Raw genomic sequence first — 18,942 nt, 5'->3', positions numbered from 1 at the left:
CACTTGATTGTCTTCAGGTAGTTAAGATTCAAGCATTCCCTTCTTTAAGTTGCACCAAATCTATGGTAGGTGTTTAGTTTTCTTCTATTATGGCACTCACTGTACACTCTCATTTTCTACTGGCCAATTTTCCTCCACTTTGTCACTTGCTCCTTGTGTGATTTTGTAAGCTATTTAAGTTTTGCATCCATCTTCTTATCTTTAAATGAGATGTACTTAGTGCCTAGGACAATATCTAATACTTTCCTTAATGCCAAGAACATAAGAAACAGTATTTATGTATGAAATGCAAAATGGTATATCACAAATTTAGAAAATCTAAAAAAGAAAAGTGTTAGATACAAAGTCAGGATGAGTGTAGACCATTCACAGAGGGCGTATCTCTGAACTCTGATGTTACGTGAACAAAATCAACATTGTTAAGTAGAATGGTGGTTGCCAGGGGCTGGGGAGGAGGGAATGGAGTTATTGTTTAGTGGGTATAGTTTTAGTTCTACAAGATAGAATTCTGGAGATGGATGGTGATTGTACATTAATACACATATTTAACACCATTTAACTATACATATACACCTTAAATGGCTAAGAGTACATTTTATGTTACATGTACATTTCACAATGAAAAAAATATCATGAACAAGATTAAAAGCAAGTCACCTTAAAGAAACAGAATATTTTTCAGGCTAGGAAAGACTTGGCTGTAACCTGATTAGTAGGAAAATAATCAGTATGGAAAAAAAAGATCCATGGATACCAGAGACAGTGAAGGAGAGATGATCAACCTGGGGACCAGAGAAGTTACTTGAGAACCATCTCATTTCAGAGCAGGGATGGTTTATCAACTTCACCATGGCCTAAGGAAAATCTTAATTCTGAGCCTCTTCCTCTGACAACATGGTCACGTAGAAGCCTCTGGAATGGTGGACAGATCTGGTGGATGGAGTGCTCTGGTGGAAAACAGGTGGGTATAGTGATGACATGGCATGTGTTCCTTCTATTCTGCCTCTAGCTGCTAGAGTCAGCTTCCCTCTGGTCAACTCAAGATTGACTTTATGAATGTGAAAAACTAAAGGTGTAGTCCTCAACAACGATGACCCACCAATAAATTAAGTGACAGTTCAGGGACCTTTCTGGTTAACATGTTACCTACCACTCGCCCTGCCCTCAAAGCACCATAGGATAAGATTCATTGATCAACAGCAAAAAAGCATCAAAAGAACAATTCAACATTTTCCAGTGATTTATTTAATATTTACTTTTAAAAGAAATAGTAACAAAAAAAATCAAGTGACTTTATTAAAAGTATTTATTCTAGAAAACATAATTTTAAGATTACATAGTATTCATTTTTCAAATAATATATCCAAGATTTTGGAATCAAAAAAAGGACAAAGGGGTGGGGGAAGGAAGAGGAAGGTGGTGAAGAAAATCCAGAAACAATTAATTCCATTTTCTTTGAAGTACATTTTTAAATAAGATCCTGAATATGTCCATGAGAATTTTCTAAGAGAACAAAACTTCCATCTAGTGGCAAAGATTAAGGCAGTCAAAGAATCTGAAAAATCATGCTTCTACTAGGACCAGGCCTGCCTACTCTTGGTGTATTCCAAACTCCTGGTTCCACTTTGTATTTTGATGCAGAAACATAACAATGTTGCTAATAAAGTCACATCAGATGCGCCATGATAATTCTGGGGGAGGGAAGTCTCTGTAAAAACACAGATGCAGTCAAACACCTTAGAAGTTCTGGTTAGAACATGGTCCTCTACATTGGTCTCCAGAAGAAATCACTCAGCTCCTTCGACGGCTGTCGTGGCAACTGGTTTCACATAGTATGGACCTTCACTCAGGTAAGTTCTGAGCCTCAAGTAAGTAGGGTTCCCGAAGATTTCGGCAATTGTCTTGGAATTGGCAAGTGCTTTCACTAGTTCATATTTGGCATCCTTTGAAGCTTTGTCATGTTCCACAGAGCGGTCCATCACATATTCTACAAAGCCTGGACTGTTAAACATAAGTTTCTGAGCCCAAGATTGGTTTGCAATGGCCTGGAAAGGAAGGCAGAAAGAATTTCTCTGAGCCTTAAGAAGTTCATGGGATGGCATAATACTCAGAAAGAAATGTGTCAGCATGAACCATAAAATATTACCTTTACCCAGTAAATTCCCTCCTGAGAATCTAACTTAATCATAGAAATTAAAGTTTTGTATACCAACATGTTCATCACAGTGGGTTCAGGGGCCCAAGCACATTAGCAGGGAGCTGGATCAGAAGTGGAGCAGCCAGGACTCAAACTTGCCCACGTGGGATAGTCAGCACCACCGATGGCGGCTTAATGGCCGATGCACCACAGAGCTGGCCCCCCTTCACTGCTGCTTTTTAAGGAAGAACAAATCACCAAGTTTACAGCCTACTTTCTTCCTCTCAAGGTGCATGCCACAGACCAGCAGCATCAGCATCACCTGAGAGCTTGTTAGCAATTCAGGATCTCAGGCTCTAAATCAGAATCTATGTTGTTAACAAGGTCCCTTTGAGAAACATGGGCCTCCATAACAATAGCCAAAGGGGGAGGGTGGGCTGAGCTAAAAATAGCTATTCCGACTAGTAAATGAAAAATTCTCTGTACAACTGTGCCCAACTAAGCAGAGGATAATATATAAGAGGAAAAACACAATAAACTAATAATGAGAATACCAATGCAGATGCCAAAATGGACACTTCATACAATGAAAAAAAAAGTGTTCCTGGAGATGACAGGAGTAAGTGCATCCTTCAAGGTTCTGAACCTGTACCACCACAACCTCAGAAAGTCATCCCTCCCTGGTTCCCCACACCCTCCCAGTTTCCTCTCATCTGGGCAAGTAGGAGGATACTTCAAAATGTTTGTGGAAACAGAATTAAAAGATAAATTAGTTCTGGCACAAATAATGTTGAAACCCAGTTTTTTCATAATACACTTTTTCCAGCAACTTTCTGAAGAGCCCACATATACTGTGTTGAGAATCTGTTACTGATAAGATTACCAAAGAGATTACTACATTTCTACAAACCCAGGCACCAGGGTGAGTCCTGGAGCTACAAAAGACAGGTCAGATATGGTTCCTACTCTTCACCAACTCCTATCACAGCTCTAATTATGTAAGAAACTAAACTATTATATTTATTGTCTGACATCATCAATGGGCAAGAAGCTACATGAAAGGAGTCTTTAAATATTTGGTTCACTGTTGTATCCTCACACTCCACAAAAAGAGAAATTAAGTTAATGAATACATGGACCAGTGAGAGCCAACACTGTTTAACTCAACCTTGTTGGTTGGGGCAAGGCTTGCTGAAGAGAGACCTGAGCCAGTCCTTGAAGAAGGAATCAGGTTGACAAAGGTAAGGAAGACTGCTGGGTGCAGAGAGTAGAGAAAAGGTCCAGAGACAGGAAATGAAGAGTTTGATATCACTTGTGTATTAAGTGCTAGACAGGGAATGGCAGGGCAAAAGGCTCAGGTAGAAGCCTGGGGCTGGTTAACAGAAGGTGGCAGATAAGGAGTTTGGAATTTTGTGATTTCAGAGCCTCTTAAACTTCAGAAGTACCTGGCTCCTGCCATCGGAACAGCGCGGTGCGCCGGCCGCAGCGCGCTACCGCGGCGGCCATTGGAGGGTGAACCAACGGCAAAAGGAAGACCTTTCTCTCTGTCTCTCTCTCTCTCTCACTGTCCACTCTGCCTGTCAAAAAAAAAAAAAAAAAAAAAAAAAAAATTAAACTTCAAAGAGCACCTGATACCTTTTGCTGAAACAATCTGTTTACACATCTGACTCCCTCATTAGTCTTTAAATTAGCAGAGAGCAGGAACTCATTTCTATGCACTTGTGCATTCCTAGAACTTGGCACAGGGACTGGCTCAGTCTAACTACTCATGTGTTGAACTGGCAGAGTCCCAAAAAGACCTATGGAAGAGAAGACAGTACCGAAATACCTACCGTGAACACTTTCAAGGCAGCACAGTGTAGTTCAGGGAAGGGTTGACTACTGATGCCCCGGAAAAGCTCCAGTGGGTCTCGAGATAAAGAAGAAAACCAGGATTCTGTCATCCTCAAGAGGTCATCAGTCTGCTGCTCAGGCTACCGGACAGAAAAGGAAAATCTCATTAACGTCTCTGGAGGAAGCTACTCAGTTAGAACTTATGAAACCTGGATTCTGATGTCACCGTCATGAATTTGCTGTGTGATCTTGGCTAATTCTGGAGCATCTTTCTCAATCCCAGCCAAGACCTTTCCTATTTTTTTTTTTTTTTAAATAGGCTGATTTGAATACTCCATGATTCTAATTTAATTTTAAAACAGCACGAGTTCTGTAATAAGGGTTATCTTGTTTTTGGTTTTTTAAACTACAAGTGGGAAAGATGACATTTACTTGGTCAACATTCAAAGGTTCATCAGTACTTTACCGACTCATACAGAGCCATTCTTCCAAACATATCCCACGACCCTTGGTTAATTTCCCAATCTACTTACTGGTAAATATAAAATAGATGAAATGGCATCCAGACATCTAAGTTTTAGCTCTGTTGAGGCATTCTTTGCTTGATGTCCTATTCTCTTAAGCAAATGTTCAAAGCGAGTTCCTTTGAAGGACAACAAGGTTTTTGGGTATAAAATATACATAGAATTTACCATTTCAACCATTTAGTACATTAATATTAACGTGCAACAATCATCACAATCCATTTCCAGAGCTTTTTCATCAACTCAAACCAAAACTCGGTACGAGTAACAATAATTCACATTCCTACCTACCGTCATCCCCTGGGAAGCACTACTCTACTCTGCATCTCTGTAATTTGACTTTTCTAGCTATCTCATCTAAGTAGAATCATAAAATCCGTCTTTTCATGTCTGGCTTATTTCACTCTGCAAAATGTCTTTAAGGTTCCTCTGTCCTGAAAGCATATGTCAGAATCTTTTAATTTAAAAAAGACGAGTAATTTTCTATTGTTTGTATATACTAAATTTTGTTTCTCTCTTCATCTGTCAGTGACCATCAAAAGATGTTGCTTCCATCTTTTTTGGCTGCTGTGAACAATACTGCTATGAATATAGTAATTAAGTGTTTGATTGAGTCCCTACTTTGAAATCTTTTGGGTATATACCTAGAAGTGAAACTGCTGGATCATATGGTGAGTTTAACTTCTATGAAACTGTCATACTGATTTCCTTAATGGTTATAACATTTCATATTCTCACCCAAAAGCACAAAGATTACAATTTTTCCATATCCTAGTGCTTGTTATTTTATATTTTCTTTTAAATAACTATTTTAATAGTTGCAAAGTGAAAAATGAGCTTAAAAAGAACACTTTCATATACTATGACCCTACCAACTTAAACCAACACAAAAATAGGAATATAGCCAGAGTCAAATGCAGACCTAAAACATACAATTATGTGCAATGTAGCACATATAAAGCAAAGTGCACGGAACTGGAATCAAACGACCTGGATTTGAGTATAAGCTGCCCCAGTCTGCATGGTCTTGGAAAATTTTCTTAACTTTATGTTCTTAGCAAGATTGTAAAAGGATTGTATGTCATAGGTAAAAGCACTCACAAAAGTACGTATCACACAGATATGAGTTGTGATACAACAGCATATTAATTTTTCAATATACACTTCACAAGGGTTTTCATAATAGTGCTGCATATTATCTTTTTGTGTAGAATTCACTGTGTTAAGATACTCTTGGATGTGCCATAAAAGTATCTTTTTTAACATAAAATCTGGTAACAAACTTTTGTTTCCCTTCCTTCAACATTACAAAAAATAAAATTTCATTAAACATTGACAGCAACCCTGAGAAGTGGTTGTTATGCACTTTTTGAGGAAAATGAGGCTTAAAGGAGTGAAGAGAATAAATGAAGTTCAAAAAGCTAAGTCAGTGTTAGAACTGAAATATGACATGGTCTTCTGTTCAAGGAAGATGTAGAAGGGAAAGTGACCCAAACTGGAAAATAGAGTCCTAAACAGTAAGAAGTGAAACAGTATTAATTATGAGACTTTGAGAGATAAGTCCAAGGTGATGGATAAGAAGATTGTCACCCATAAAAGTAGTTTCTATTTTGTAGCTAACCTATCAGCAAATGAACTTGATTATTGAAAATCTTGTCAAAAATTAAGATAACCTCAAAGAAAACCAAGACAAGTCATACCAACCTGTTTTATGCAAAACTTGTTTTCCTTCAACATTGGATCCCAAGATTCCAATCGTGTCTACCGCTACACCAATCATGGTGGGGTCCTGACTTTCTGTCATTTCAAAGACTTTTTCCACAAAGACAGGATAACGCTCACAGATCTGTTGAGGACTATCCATGACAGCTAAGTTTCCAAAAAACTTCACAAATCCTAAAGATAATTACAACACCATATTTACTTATTTAAAATATTTAAAAATTCTATTTATTTTCACTTATTTGAAAGGCAGAGAGAGAGAGAGAGAGAGAGCAATCTTCTACTCACTGTGTTACTTTCCAAATGCCAGCAATAGCTAAGGCTGTGCCAGACCAAAGCCAGGAGCCTAGAACTCCATCTGGACCTCCTGTGTGGGTGGCAGGGACCCAGATACTTGAGTCATCACCTGCTGCCTCCCAGTGTGTACATTATCAGGAAGCTGGACTGGAAGCAGAGGCAGGACTCAAACCCTGATACAGGATGCAGGCACCCAAGTGGTGGCTTACCTGCTGTACCACAATGCCTACCCGCAAAGATATATTTTATTTGAGGAGCAAAGGAGGACAAATTGTGGGGTTTTTTTGCTTTGTTTATTTTTTGGTATAGGAACAATAACAAACTGCAGGCCAAAAAGAAGAGAAGGTTGGAATAGAGTGTTGCCTGGAAATCAGAGAGACCCATAAGGAAAGAGTGACAGATCTGTGATGCGTGGTCCTGAGAACAGAAACCCCAGGCTGTCACTGAAAGTGAGTCCAAACATTAAAGAGTTGTCATATGCACTAAAGAGAACAGAGAACAAGAACCAACAGATACAAATTATATGAAGGCAAGTTTAAGGTTATTTAGTAAGAAATTTTTAAAGAGATATGATCATGAACAAAATAAGTTAGATTAACTAAGAAAAACCAAACCTCTAATTTTTAAAATGCTCAAAAGGGTCTAAGCAACAATGTCCTAGAAAGGCCTAAATTAGATAAATTAGGTCCTAAATTAGATAAAGATTTCAAACCAGAGATTTGATGATTCTGCGATAGTTGTTGTAAATATCACTATTAGTATTTTGTGTTTCTTTTAACTGAACTTCTAAAGAAAACTAGCCTAATGCTCCAAAAAACACTGATGCTTCCATGGGGCAGCACTGTGACACAGCAAGCTAAGGTGCTGTCGCAAACAGCTGCTCTGCTTCTGATTCAGCTATCTGCTAATGTGCCTGGGAAAGCAGCAAAGGATGGCCCAACTGCTTGGGCCCCTGCCACCAACATGGGAGACCCAGATGGAGCTCCAGGTACCTGGCTTTGGTCTAGACCAGCCCTGGCTGTTGTGGCATATGAGTGAACCAGCAGATGGAAAATCTCTCCTTTTCTGTCACTCTACCCTTCAAACAAACAAAAGCATTGATGTTTCCAGAAAATCAATAGTACATGGCACCCAGAGCAACAGATTACACCTCACTAAGGGACTATCAGTTTCTTTTCTTTGGATCACCAATCATACATGGGGCGCTGGCGCTGTGAGGTAGTGGGTAAAACCACCGCCTGTAGTGCTAGCATCCCATATGGGCACTGGTTTGAGTCCTGGCTGCTCTACTTCCGATCCAGCTCTCCGCTACAACCTGGGAAAGAAGTAGAAAATGGTCCAAGTCCTTGGGCCCCTGCACCCGCGTGGGAGACCTGGAAGAAGCTCCTGACTTCGGATCAGCACAGCTCTGGCCGTTGTGGCCAACTGAGGAGTGAACCAGCGGATAGAAGACCTGGCCCCCAACCCCGCCCCACCGTGTCTCCTCTATGTAACTCTTTCAAGTAAAATGAATAAATCTTAAAAAAAAAAAAAAAAAGAAAACAAAAACCGACCTGGGACTGGGCCAGACTGAAGCTTTCAGCTAGGAACTCTATCCTGGTCTTCCATGTGGGTAGCAGGAACTCTATTGCTTGAGCCATCACTCTGCCTCCACGGTCTGGACTGGCAAAAAGCTAGTCAGGAGCTGGAGCTGGGAATCTAACTCAGTCACCCTGATGTCAGACTCAGGCATCTTAACTAACAACGCTAAATACCAGCTCCAATTTGCATATTTTTTAACTATTTTACTTATTTGACAGGCAGAGCTACAGAGAGGGATAGGTAAAGATCTTCCATCCGCTGGTCACTCCCCAAATGGCCACAACAGCTGGAGCCAGGATGATCTGTTGCCAGAAGCCAGGAGCCAGGTCTCCCATGTGGGTGCAGGGTCCTAAGCACTTGAGCCATATTCTGCTACTTTCCCAGGCACATTAGCAGGGAGCTTGAGCAGATGGGAAGCAGAGCAGCTGGGACATGAACTGGCACCTATATGGCATACCAGGCACTGCAGGTGGAGGCTTAGCCTACTATGCAACAGCACTGCCCCCTTACGTATTTCTTAATCAGATTGTTTTCTTACTACTGAGTTATTATCTGCATTCTTTACATATTTTGATGTTAACCCATTATCAAGTGCATGGCTGGTAAATATTTTCTCCCATTCCATAGGTTATCTCTTCATTATGCTGACTATTTCCTTTGCTGTAGAGAAGCCTATTTGTCTACTTTTATTCTTTTCTCATGTGCTTTTTAGGGTCACATTCAAAAAAACTTTGCCCAGACCAATGTTGTAGAATTTTTCCATATTTTCACCCAGTAGTTTCACATCTTATGTTTAAGTATTCAAACTATTTTGAGTTGATTTTTGTATATGATATGTGTTAGCATCTTCAACAAAAATCAGTGAAACGTAAACGCATTTATTTCCATTCTGTTTCACCAGTCTACTACCTGTTTTTATACAAGTACTATGGTGTTTTGGTAACTGTATCTTTTTAGTAGATTTTCAAATCAGATAATGTGATGCCTCCAGCTTGGTTCTTTCTGCTCAGTATTGCTTTGGCTATTCAAAGTCTCTTGTGGTTCCACATGATTTATGAAAAAATGTGATTGGGATTTTGATAGGGATTACAATGAATCTCTATATTACTATAGGTAATAGTATAGACATCTTAATAGTATTAGTTCTACCAATTCACAAACATGGGATACTTCTATTTATTTGTGTCTTCAATTTAGTTTTTGCATTTTAGTGTGCATAACTTTCAAGTTTTTACTGAAATTGATTTCTAAGTATTTATTTTTTATGCTACTGTTAATAGGATTGTTTTCTTGCCTTCCTTTTTAGACTGTTTGTAGTCAGTGTATAGAAACACTTTTTTTGTATGTTGATTTTATATCCTGTAAATTTACTGAATTCATTTCTTAGCTTTAAAAGTTGTTTTTGGTTGAGATTGTAAGGTTCTCTAGATATAAGATCATCTCATCTGCAAACAGCCAACTGAATTTCTTCCCCACTGATTTGGATGCCTTTTCTTTTTTTCTCTTACCTACCTAGTTGCTCTGGCTAGGACTTCTAGGACTATGTAAATAGGAATGGGCAAGAGTGGGCAACCCTCAGTCCAGATCTTAGAGGAATAGATCCTAACTTTTCACTGTTGAATGAGATTATCAGATTGTCATATTAGCTTGCCATATATGGCATTTATTGTTTGGAAGGTTGTTTTTTTGTTTTTTGTTTTTTTTTTTCATTTTTTGACAGGCAGAGTGGACAGTGAGAGAGAGAGACAGAGAGAAAGGTCTTCCTTTTGCCGTTGGTTCACCTCCAATGGCCGCTGCGGCCGGTGCGCTGCAGCTGGCACACCGTGCTGATCCGAAGCTAGGGGCCAGGTGCTTCTCCTGGTCTCCCATGCGGGTGCAGGGCCCAAGGACTTGGGCCATCTTCCTCTGCACTCCCGGGCCACAGCAGAAAGCTGGCCTGGAAGAGGGGCAACTGGGACAGAATCTGGTGCCCCGATCAGGACTAGAACCCGGTGTGCCGGCGCCGCGAGGCGGAGGATTAGCCTATTGAGCGGTGGCGCCGGCTATGGTGTCTTCTAAAAGGAATCAGGTCTAAGGAATTTAATCCCTGGCCTCCCCTAAAAGTGACAACTCAGAACAAACATACACTATCATTTCCATAGGAATCAATGTTTCTTACCTGGTAAATAGAAGCTAGAGAAAGGGTCTGAATCTGCCCCAACAATTATATTGGAAACCTGGTCAATCACTCCCTCTTGAGCAAGGTACTGTCGTCCATGATGAGTATATGCTAGTGATGTCACCATTTCTATACAGGTGGCTCTAAAATGTCAGAAGAACAAAAACAAAGAGATTTTACATACAATTAACATAGGTTATAAACTGCTTCTATGTATGTTGTCTTATGTAATTCTTCCCACAAAATCTGAAAGATCAATACTCTTGGCTCTACTTTTCAGATGACAATACAAGATGCAGAAAGTTGCAGGGACTCTTCTAGCATCCCACTGTTATTAAGAGCAGAGTTTAGACTTAAATCTTGATCTTCTCACTTGAAGGTCATTATTGCTTCTACTGTATGTGTGTGTGTATATATATATATATATATAACTTACACATATAAAACTATTTATTTTGAAATTATAAACATACCCACAAAAGTAAAAATAATAGTATAGTAAGCCAGCATGCACTCATAACCCTGATTTTTACAATGATCAAGCCTTTGCCCCATTTATTTCATCCCCCTCAACATTACTGGCTTAATTACTTGTAACCAAATCCTGCTCAAACTGCCATTAACACCTGCACATTTCAGTATGCATCTTTACATAAAAGACACAAACACTTCCTCACTCAATCATAATGCTATTACTATACATTAACAAATTAACAATTATTAAGTATCATCAAATACCCAATCATGATCAAATTACCACAAGTGACTCAAAATGGTATTTTTACAGCTGGTCCTAAAGTACATTAGCCAACCATTTGCTTGTTTTTTTTTTTTTTCTATATCACAAAATTTGACAAGACTAAAAAATAACAAGATTAATTTCCTCATTGTGCTGGTAAGATACTAAAATGCTTTGAAACAATGTAACTAGAGACTGATATACAACATGGGTTAACAAATTCAGTCATATTTAAGGAACACAGGACAATCAGAACATCATCTGAGAGAAAAAAAACTAACCTTAATGCTATTTTATTAAAATACTTGAAGCAAACCAAGGTTCAACAGTGAGGATATGTTAGTAAACTGTGGAATTTAAATAAGAAAACATTTCAAACATCAAATTGGATTTGGAGAGAAGGGAAAATAGGAGGCTAAAATAGACTGGAATTAACTTTTGAGGACCTAGGTCAACTATTATTGGTTTCTGTAGTTAGTTAATTCAGTTAATCTTCATCATATCTTAACAGAGTTGTTATTCCACCTGAGACAGGAATGAACTGAGCTGTATGTACAAAGTAAAAACAAGCTGGGCATGCTCAAATAGTCAGTAAATAGAGAGGTTTGCAAGGTCAAGTCTTTCTCCTTTTCAAAAAGCTCATGTCTTGGGCCGGCGCCGCGGCTCACTAGGCTAATCCTCCGCCTTGCGGCGCCGGCACACAGGGTTCTAGTCCCAGTCGGGGCGCCGGTTCTGTCCTGGCTGCCCCTCTTCCAGGCCAGCTCTCTGCTGTGGCCAGGGAGTGCAGTGGAGGATGGCCCAAGTGCTTGGGCCCTGCACCCCATGGGAGACCAGGATAGGCACCTGGCTCCTGCCATTGGATCAGCGCGGTGCGCAGGCCGCAGCGCGCCAGCCGCGGCGGCCATTGGAGGGTGAACCAACGGCAAAGGAAGACCTTTCTCTCTGTCTCTCTCTCTCTCTCACTGTCCACTCTGCCTGTCAAAAAAAAAAAAAAAAAAAAAAACAACACACATGTCTTTTCTATCACGCCACAGTGCTGTTATTTAACAACGTCAAATAAATACACTTGATAAAACACTAAGTAATCCAATATAGTTGCTCTAAAGTGGCTGAACTGTCTCTGGGGCTTTGCAAAGTTCCCATACATTGTTAAAATGTCACCTGAGCCATTTTCTAAAGGTCCCTTGCTAGGGACACAGTCATGAGACCAATCCTGGGCATAAGTTCTAAAATGAAAGATTATCCTAGGTCCCAAGGTTGTTTTCTGGTCCTCCAGGAGATGTTTCACTTCAAGAATTGTCAACCCACCTGACCAGCACATCCTCACCAGTCAGCTCTCTCAGGAGCTGGGTTATCAATCCACTTGTCGTACAGTAGTTTAGGGATTCTGGTGACACAGAGGAAATCTCTACAATTAGCTGAAAGAAAAGAACAGAAGAAGGTGAAAACAGTTCCAAACCTGTTAAATTTCATTTTCAGTTTAAAGCAGGTCTAGGCTGGCGCCGTGGCTCAACAAGCTAATCCTCCGCCTTGCGGCGCCGGCACACCAGGTTCTAGTCCTGGTCAGGGTGCCGGATTCTGTCCCAGTTGCCCTTCTTCCAGGCCAGCTCTCTGCTGTGGCCAGGGAGTGCAGTGGAGGATGGCCCAAGTGTTTGGGCCCTGCACCTGGCTCTTGCCATCGGATCAGCGCGGTGCGCTGGCCACAGTGTGCCTGCTGTGGCGGCCATTGGAGGGTGAACCAACGGCAAAGGAAGACCTTTCTCTCTGTCTCTCTCTCTCACTGTCCACTCTGCCTGTCAAAAAATTTAAAAAAAATTAAAAAAAATAAAAATAAAAAGAAAGTGTGCTTTTAGGCTTACCTCATATACCCTGTATCGAACAATGTCATTTGTTTTCATGACACTTTTCAAATCATCCAGCAGACTGCTTTCAAATAGAGTCTCCAAACCAGCTTGGGTTAATGATATTCTTGACAGGGATTTAATGGCCTTATAAGAAAAAGAAATATCTCTTAAGATACATAAATATTTATATGTATATATGTACTTTATAATAAGTACTAATTCCTAGTTAGTGCATGGAATGCACTTCACCCAATGAGCACTATGTTTTAGTTATTATTTATACATGGAAAAGATACATGGTATTCCCCAACAGAATATAGAAACATAGATTATGTAAGTTTTGCTTTTCAAAAAAATTTAATTAATTAAATTTTCTTTATGTGAAAAGTAGAGAGGGCTGGCACCACGGCTCACTAGGCTAATCCTCCGCCTGTGGTGCCGGATTCTGTCCTGATTGCTCCTCTTCCAGTCCATCTCTGCTGTGACCCGGGAGGGCAGTGGAGGATGGCCCAGGTCCTTGGACCCTGCACCTGCATGGGAGACCAGGAGGAAGCACCAGGCTCCTGGCTTAGGATTGGTGCAGCGCACTAGCCGCAATGCACCAGCTTTAGTGGCCACTTGGGGGGTGAGCCAACGGAAAAAGGAAGACCTTTCTCTCTCTCCCTCACTGTCTAACTCTGCCTGTCAAAAAAAAAAAAAAAAAAAAAAAAAAAGGTAGAGAGAGAAAAACAGAGGTCCTTCATCCACTGGTTCACTCCCCAAATGTCTACAATAGCTGGGGCTGGGTTGGGCCAAAGCCAAGAGCCCAGAACTCAATCCATGTCTCCCATGTGGGTAGCACTTGATCCATCACCTGCTGCCTCCTAGGGTATGTGTCAGCAGCAAGCTGGAATAGGAAGTTGAGTCAGGACTCAAACCCAGGCACTGTGTTACAGGATGTAGCCAACTCATGCAGAGACCTGACCACTGTGCCAAACACCTGCCTCAAGTTTTGTCTGATCAAGCAACCAAATGTAAATCCAAGATGGATAATGTAGAAACGTGCATGCCAGAAAATAAGGTAGATTTACAGGTATTTGACAACCGTTTATTTATTTGAAACCATTTATATGAGGTTGCATTTACACAAATCATCCATTCTAAACCTTTACCTCTCAGTTCAGAAGGCCTTTCTGAGGTCTTTTAGGACAATAGCATCTCTGCATGTTTAAGTTGATGGCTCTAGCAGACTCACCGCTTTCGCTACAGATAGATTCTCTCCACTAATGCAATATACGATTTCTTTTAGTAATTTAGCATTATTTAGAATCTCAGTAACAGCATCAGAATTTTCAACAATTCTTCCAACCTGAAAGAAAAAAAAAATCAGAAATTCTCCTCCAAGGTAGGTAAATAATTTGAATACATAATGGCCAAATTTTTAGTATGCAGTTATTTAGGAGTTAGATTACAGCCATATGCTGTTATTAAAATGCACAGTGACCCAAATTCCTTACACCTAAATGCACATAGGAGGTAGTCACATCTATGAAAGGAAAGACATAAATAAATAGTAAGAAGAGTTGAGACAGCTCAGTTAGTGAAAACAATACAAATCCTTGTTCTTTCCATTTTTAGCTGCATGGACCTTGGGCAAATCAGCTGAAATTTATTGAGCCTAATTTCTCATCTGTAAATAATTTCTTACCTGTAAAATGGGAATAAAATGTTTGATTCCAGTATAGTTACAAAGAATCTAAATAAATAAAACAGTGTCTAGTACATCAATGGTCAACAAATGGATATTTTCCCATCTTTTATTGAATACACACTTTAAATAAGGATAAGCAGTTGAGTATATTTGCCAAATGTTACCTTCTAACATTTCAACAAGCAGCAGCAGAAGCTCTTCACTCTATTAGGGTGTTTTGATTATCAGGATGAAAAGAAAGGCCTTCTGCTAATTAAGATGCCTTTTTTTTTAAAAAGACATTTATTTATTTGAAAATGAGAATTAACAGAGGGGGAGAGGCAGAGGCAGAGAGGGAAAGAGGTCTTCCACCCACTGGTTCACTCCCCAAATAACCACAACAACCAGGGCTGGGCCAGGTTGAAATCAGGAGCCAAGACCTTTATCCAGGTCTTCCACATGGGTGCAGGGGCCCAAGGTGTTATGCCATTCTCCACTGCTTTCCCAGGTACATTAGCAAGGAGCTGGATCAGAAGTGGAGGAGCCAGGACTTGAACTGGTGCCCATAGATATGCTGGTGCTGTGGGCAGCTGCTTTACTCACTATGCCAAAGCGCCGGCTCTAAGATTTCTTACTTTGTTGGTTTAGTGACTGTTACAATACCATTTGGTTAATACCACTGTCATTGGACCCAACCAGGCAGAATTGCTATTTGAACACATGGGGATTTTTTTCTTTAGGCTAGAAACCCCTTGAAGGAAAATAAATAATTTTATATATTATAGAAATTCCACATGCATATAGCATTATGACCAGCACATACAAGGAACTCAATATTTGATGAATGAATGATTCAGATGGTACTTAAATTAATTGTTTTAGATTTATCTTCCAGGTCATAGTTTGCTAAGCACATTAGAATAGATACTCTCTAGGGAATGGTAAGGGAGGTGATAAGAAGGGTGGGAGGCAAAGAGACATACCTGGGACAGAGTGAGGATTTTTACAGAATCATCAGGGTGAGTCAGTCCCTTCTGCAGGTCAGCCCTGAGGTTCCGGGCCACGTGGACTGGCTCCATAGCTTGAAGCAATCGCTCCAGAATCGATACACACAAAGTCGTCTGTTCCCTAAAGAAGACACCATAGATCTCATTGGTTCATATCCTGCCAGATATGAATAATGACCTAGTAATACAGTCCTCGCTTTGAAACAGTATCCGCTACTGTTTTCTATTTTTTTTTTTCCGCTACTGTTTTCTGAGCACCTATTACGTGCCATGCCCATGCTGGGGCTTCAGAGGATATACTAAATCAGCATTGTGATTTCTCTAGCTCCAGGAATTCAGTAAAATCACCATTTTGTAATCCTCACAATGAAATTTACATAGACAATCTAGGTCTCTGACATAGGTGATAGAGACCCTAGGACTTGAGCCATCAACTGCTGTCTCCCAGGGGGTGCATTAACAGGAAGCTGGAATTGAACGTGGAACTCAGACTCAAACTCAGGCACTCCAATACAAGATGTGGATGTCCCAAGTGGCACTTAAACCTCTGTGCCAAACACTCACCCCCAAGAAAGAATATTTCTATGTAAAGACTTGCATGAAGGTTCATAACAAGTGTTAATTGTAATATGCCCAAAATGAAACAGCTGCAATATTCATCAACAGGGGAACTGATTAACAAATCATTGTAAATCCATACAACGGACTACACGTGGCAACAAGAAGGAATGAACTATTCACTCTCACCACATGGATAAATCTCCAAAGACTTATGTTGTGGAAAGAAACCAAACAACAGTACATACTATATGACTTCACACATGTAACACCCACCCACCTCAGCAAAAGAAGGGCAAACTCATCTTTGGGGACAGAAAGCAAACCAGTGGTTGCCTGGCTGAGGCCGGGAGGGATTACCAAAGGGTGGAGGAAACTTCTGGGAGTGAAAGATATGTTCACCATCTCAGTTGTGCTGATGATTTCAAGGGTATGCACACACATCAGAATGTCAAATCATACATTAATGTGCAGTTTACTGGATATAAATTATGCCTCAGTAAAGCTGCCCCACCAAAGAAAGCACTGGTTGATAAAATTGTATAGTATACACATTTCTGATCTTATGTGATCCTTTGATACTAACAAGCCCAAGAATTAATAACTTCCAGTCTTGTTTGAATTCCATGTGTGGAGCAGGATTTAATCTCCCTCACAAAAACTGTCAATTCCACATTTATATCTACCAGATTAGATCCTATACCAATATATGGACAACCAAAAATATCCAGAGAAAATGTATATATTATGAAGATCCATGGACTTCAAAATTGTCTGCAGCAGAATTTATCATTCAAATGAATTTCCCCCCACACTTTCTGATGTACCCCCATACTATCCAGAGAATTATTCCCACCAATTGTAACCGGCATGTTTTATGTATGCAGTTTCAATCACCCTGTCTTGAGTCAGAAGTGCTATCATTGCGCCACAAGGTTGGCCTGGAATTACCCTGTCTTTAAACACCATTAGAACTGTTTCTCCTCCTCCATTCAAACTATCTTCCCCATGGACCTTCTTCCGCAAACTCCTCAGTGTAGTTTCTGCGGCATCTGTTCTCAACTTGCAGTGTGACCTTTGAAAGTCTTGTCGGACTCGGTGCCCGCTCTAAACTCTGTGAGCCTCATCTTTCGTCGGGCGTTTAGTGTATTACATGCTCCCCCAAAAGACAAGTGCAGATGAGCAAAATCTGGTCCCTGCTTTCAAAGAGTTCACAACCAGAAAGAAACACACATAGAACTTTAACACAGGGCAACTGTGTCAAGTATCATTAACAGAAATAATCATATTGTCCTACAGGGGAGCCGAGGGGCAGTCACTCACAACCAGAGTAAAGAAAACACTTCGGCTGGGCTTGAAAGATGAGGAGACTGTGAGGAGAAGGCAGGGCTGGTTTTAGTTAGACTTCTATGAAGTTAGGAAAGTGCCTAGTCATGTCCAGGGAAACGCAGTGGTATCCCATGGTAACTGGAACAGAGGAAATCGAAGCAGAGTGAAGGAAAAGATGAGGCTGGAAAAGGAGGATGGAAATCTACTACAAACCGCCCAAATGCCAGACTAAGAAGTCATGGTTCCACACAGGCAAAGGGAAACCATGGAAAAGATTCGACTCAACTGACTGAGGTCACTGTGGCTGCAGGATGAGAAGCACCAGTTAGAAAAAGAACCTTAGAGATGAAGAGCAGACAGACTCACACAAAAGATCTAGCAAGAGGGAGAGAATGACGCTTGCCTTAAAGAGAGGACAAATATGTCATAGCACGTCTGAAAAATATGAACGATTTAATAAGGGGAAACCAACTACCGAAAGGGGAGAAATCTTGGACGTTCCCAGCCCAGGAAACCTTCTGTAATCATCCAGTGTTGACCCAGTGGCTGAAGGTCACTTAAACTTCTAGGTCACAAACATTTTAAAAATCTTTTAAGTGACGACATGATCAGTGTTTTTCATCAAACAGTACAGATGTGGGGGCTACCATTTTAAGTCCCACTTCCATATTCATTGTTTTTCTTTTATTTTTATAGATAGTCCCATGTTATACAAACCTGTCTGGGGGCGAGGGATTACAACATAAACTTCGGCAATTTTCCCTCTTCATTCAACAACATGTATTAGAGACCTTTCTCTGCCTATATGCGTACATATACATATGTATATGGATCTGTCTATATCTATCTATACCTAAATACTTTCAAAACCGCACAGTGTGCCCTAGTAACAGCTCATACTTTCTTGAGCATCCCCTTCTCATGGATACGGGAGTTTCCAGTTTTCAGCTGTCACACACCTTCCTAAGTCCTGTGCGACCATAATATTCTGACCGGGTCAGAAGGTAGGCGAGTTTGAAATGTTGACAGATAGGATGGATCTCCTTTGAAGAGGAGGAGAAACGCCAAGAACCTGTGCACGCGGCTGCGGAGTCCTTGCAGGCGAGCAACCCCGCTTTCCTACTCCGATTCCTATTTCAAGGGTAAGGCCAGGCAACGAAAGAAAAAAGAACGTCTCTCAGAAGTTGGACCTGAACTCCGTCTCTCGCCTCTCGGTCCCTCCCTCTCTGCAACTTCGTCTATTTTCTACCTCTGCGATTAGGAAAAAAGCACTCCCCTCGCTTGCACCCACGCCGGGCTCCCTAACTGGGAGCCCTCACCCCTGCTCCAGCCTGGGGTTTCTCTCACCGTTGGTTCTCATTGAGCAGGGTGAAGAGCGGTCCGAGGCGCAGGTCCGCCGCTCGCTCGCGAAGCTCGCTGAGCGGCACGGCCTGAAGCATCGACTGAAGCGCGCGCAGCTCCTCCAGCGGCGCTTCCAGCCGCTCTACCTCCCTCAACAGCGCCAGTGCCTGCGCCGCCATCTTGCCGGCTCTGCCCGCCCACCT

General features: G+C 41.0%; 1 protein-coding gene across 1 annotated transcript; it reads right to left on the bottom strand.

Moving 5' to 3' along the window:
* Positions 1-1,288: 1,288 nt before the first annotated feature.
* PSMD5 (proteasome 26S subunit, non-ATPase 5) lies at positions 1,289-18,927 on the bottom strand. The gene is made up of 10 exons (XM_062207673.1): positions 18,746-18,927; positions 15,488-15,632; positions 14,070-14,183; positions 12,851-12,979; positions 12,300-12,409; positions 10,253-10,395; positions 6,199-6,390; positions 4,504-4,613; positions 3,970-4,110; positions 1,289-2,045 (listed from the first exon to the last, which is right to left on the bottom strand). Exons 1-10 carry the CDS (start codon positions 18,916-18,918, stop codon positions 1,788-1,790), a joined length of 1,515 nt encoding a protein of 504 aa, XP_062063657.1. The 5' UTR covers positions 18,919-18,927; the 3' UTR covers positions 1,289-1,787.
* Positions 18,928-18,942: the final 15 nt, after the last annotated feature.

This window comes from Lepus europaeus, chromosome 12 (assembly GCF_033115175.1).
Source record: "Lepus europaeus isolate LE1 chromosome 12, mLepTim1.pri, whole genome shotgun sequence".
Lineage (NCBI taxonomy): Eukaryota > Metazoa > Chordata > Mammalia > Lagomorpha > Leporidae > Lepus > Lepus europaeus.
Note: the sequence above shows the minus strand (reverse complement) of the source record. Positions and strands in the feature narration are given on the sequence as shown.

What these genes read in the sequence shown, in the direction of transcription:
- PSMD5 (XM_062207673.1), bottom strand. Translation starts at nt 18,918, where the DNA reads ATGGCGGCGCAGGCACTGGCGCTGTTGAGGGAGGTAGAGCGGCTGGAA. An exon ending in TTCGATACAGGGTATATGAG is followed by an intron (nt 12,410 to 12,850) that starts GTAAGCCTAAAA and finishes CTTTTCTTTCAG; the next exon opens with CTAATTGTAGAGATTTCCTC. An exon ending in CTCTAGCTTCTATTTACCAG is followed by an intron (nt 6,391 to 10,252) that starts GTAAGAAACATT and finishes AATTATCTTTAG; the next exon opens with GATTTGTGAAGTTTTTTGGA.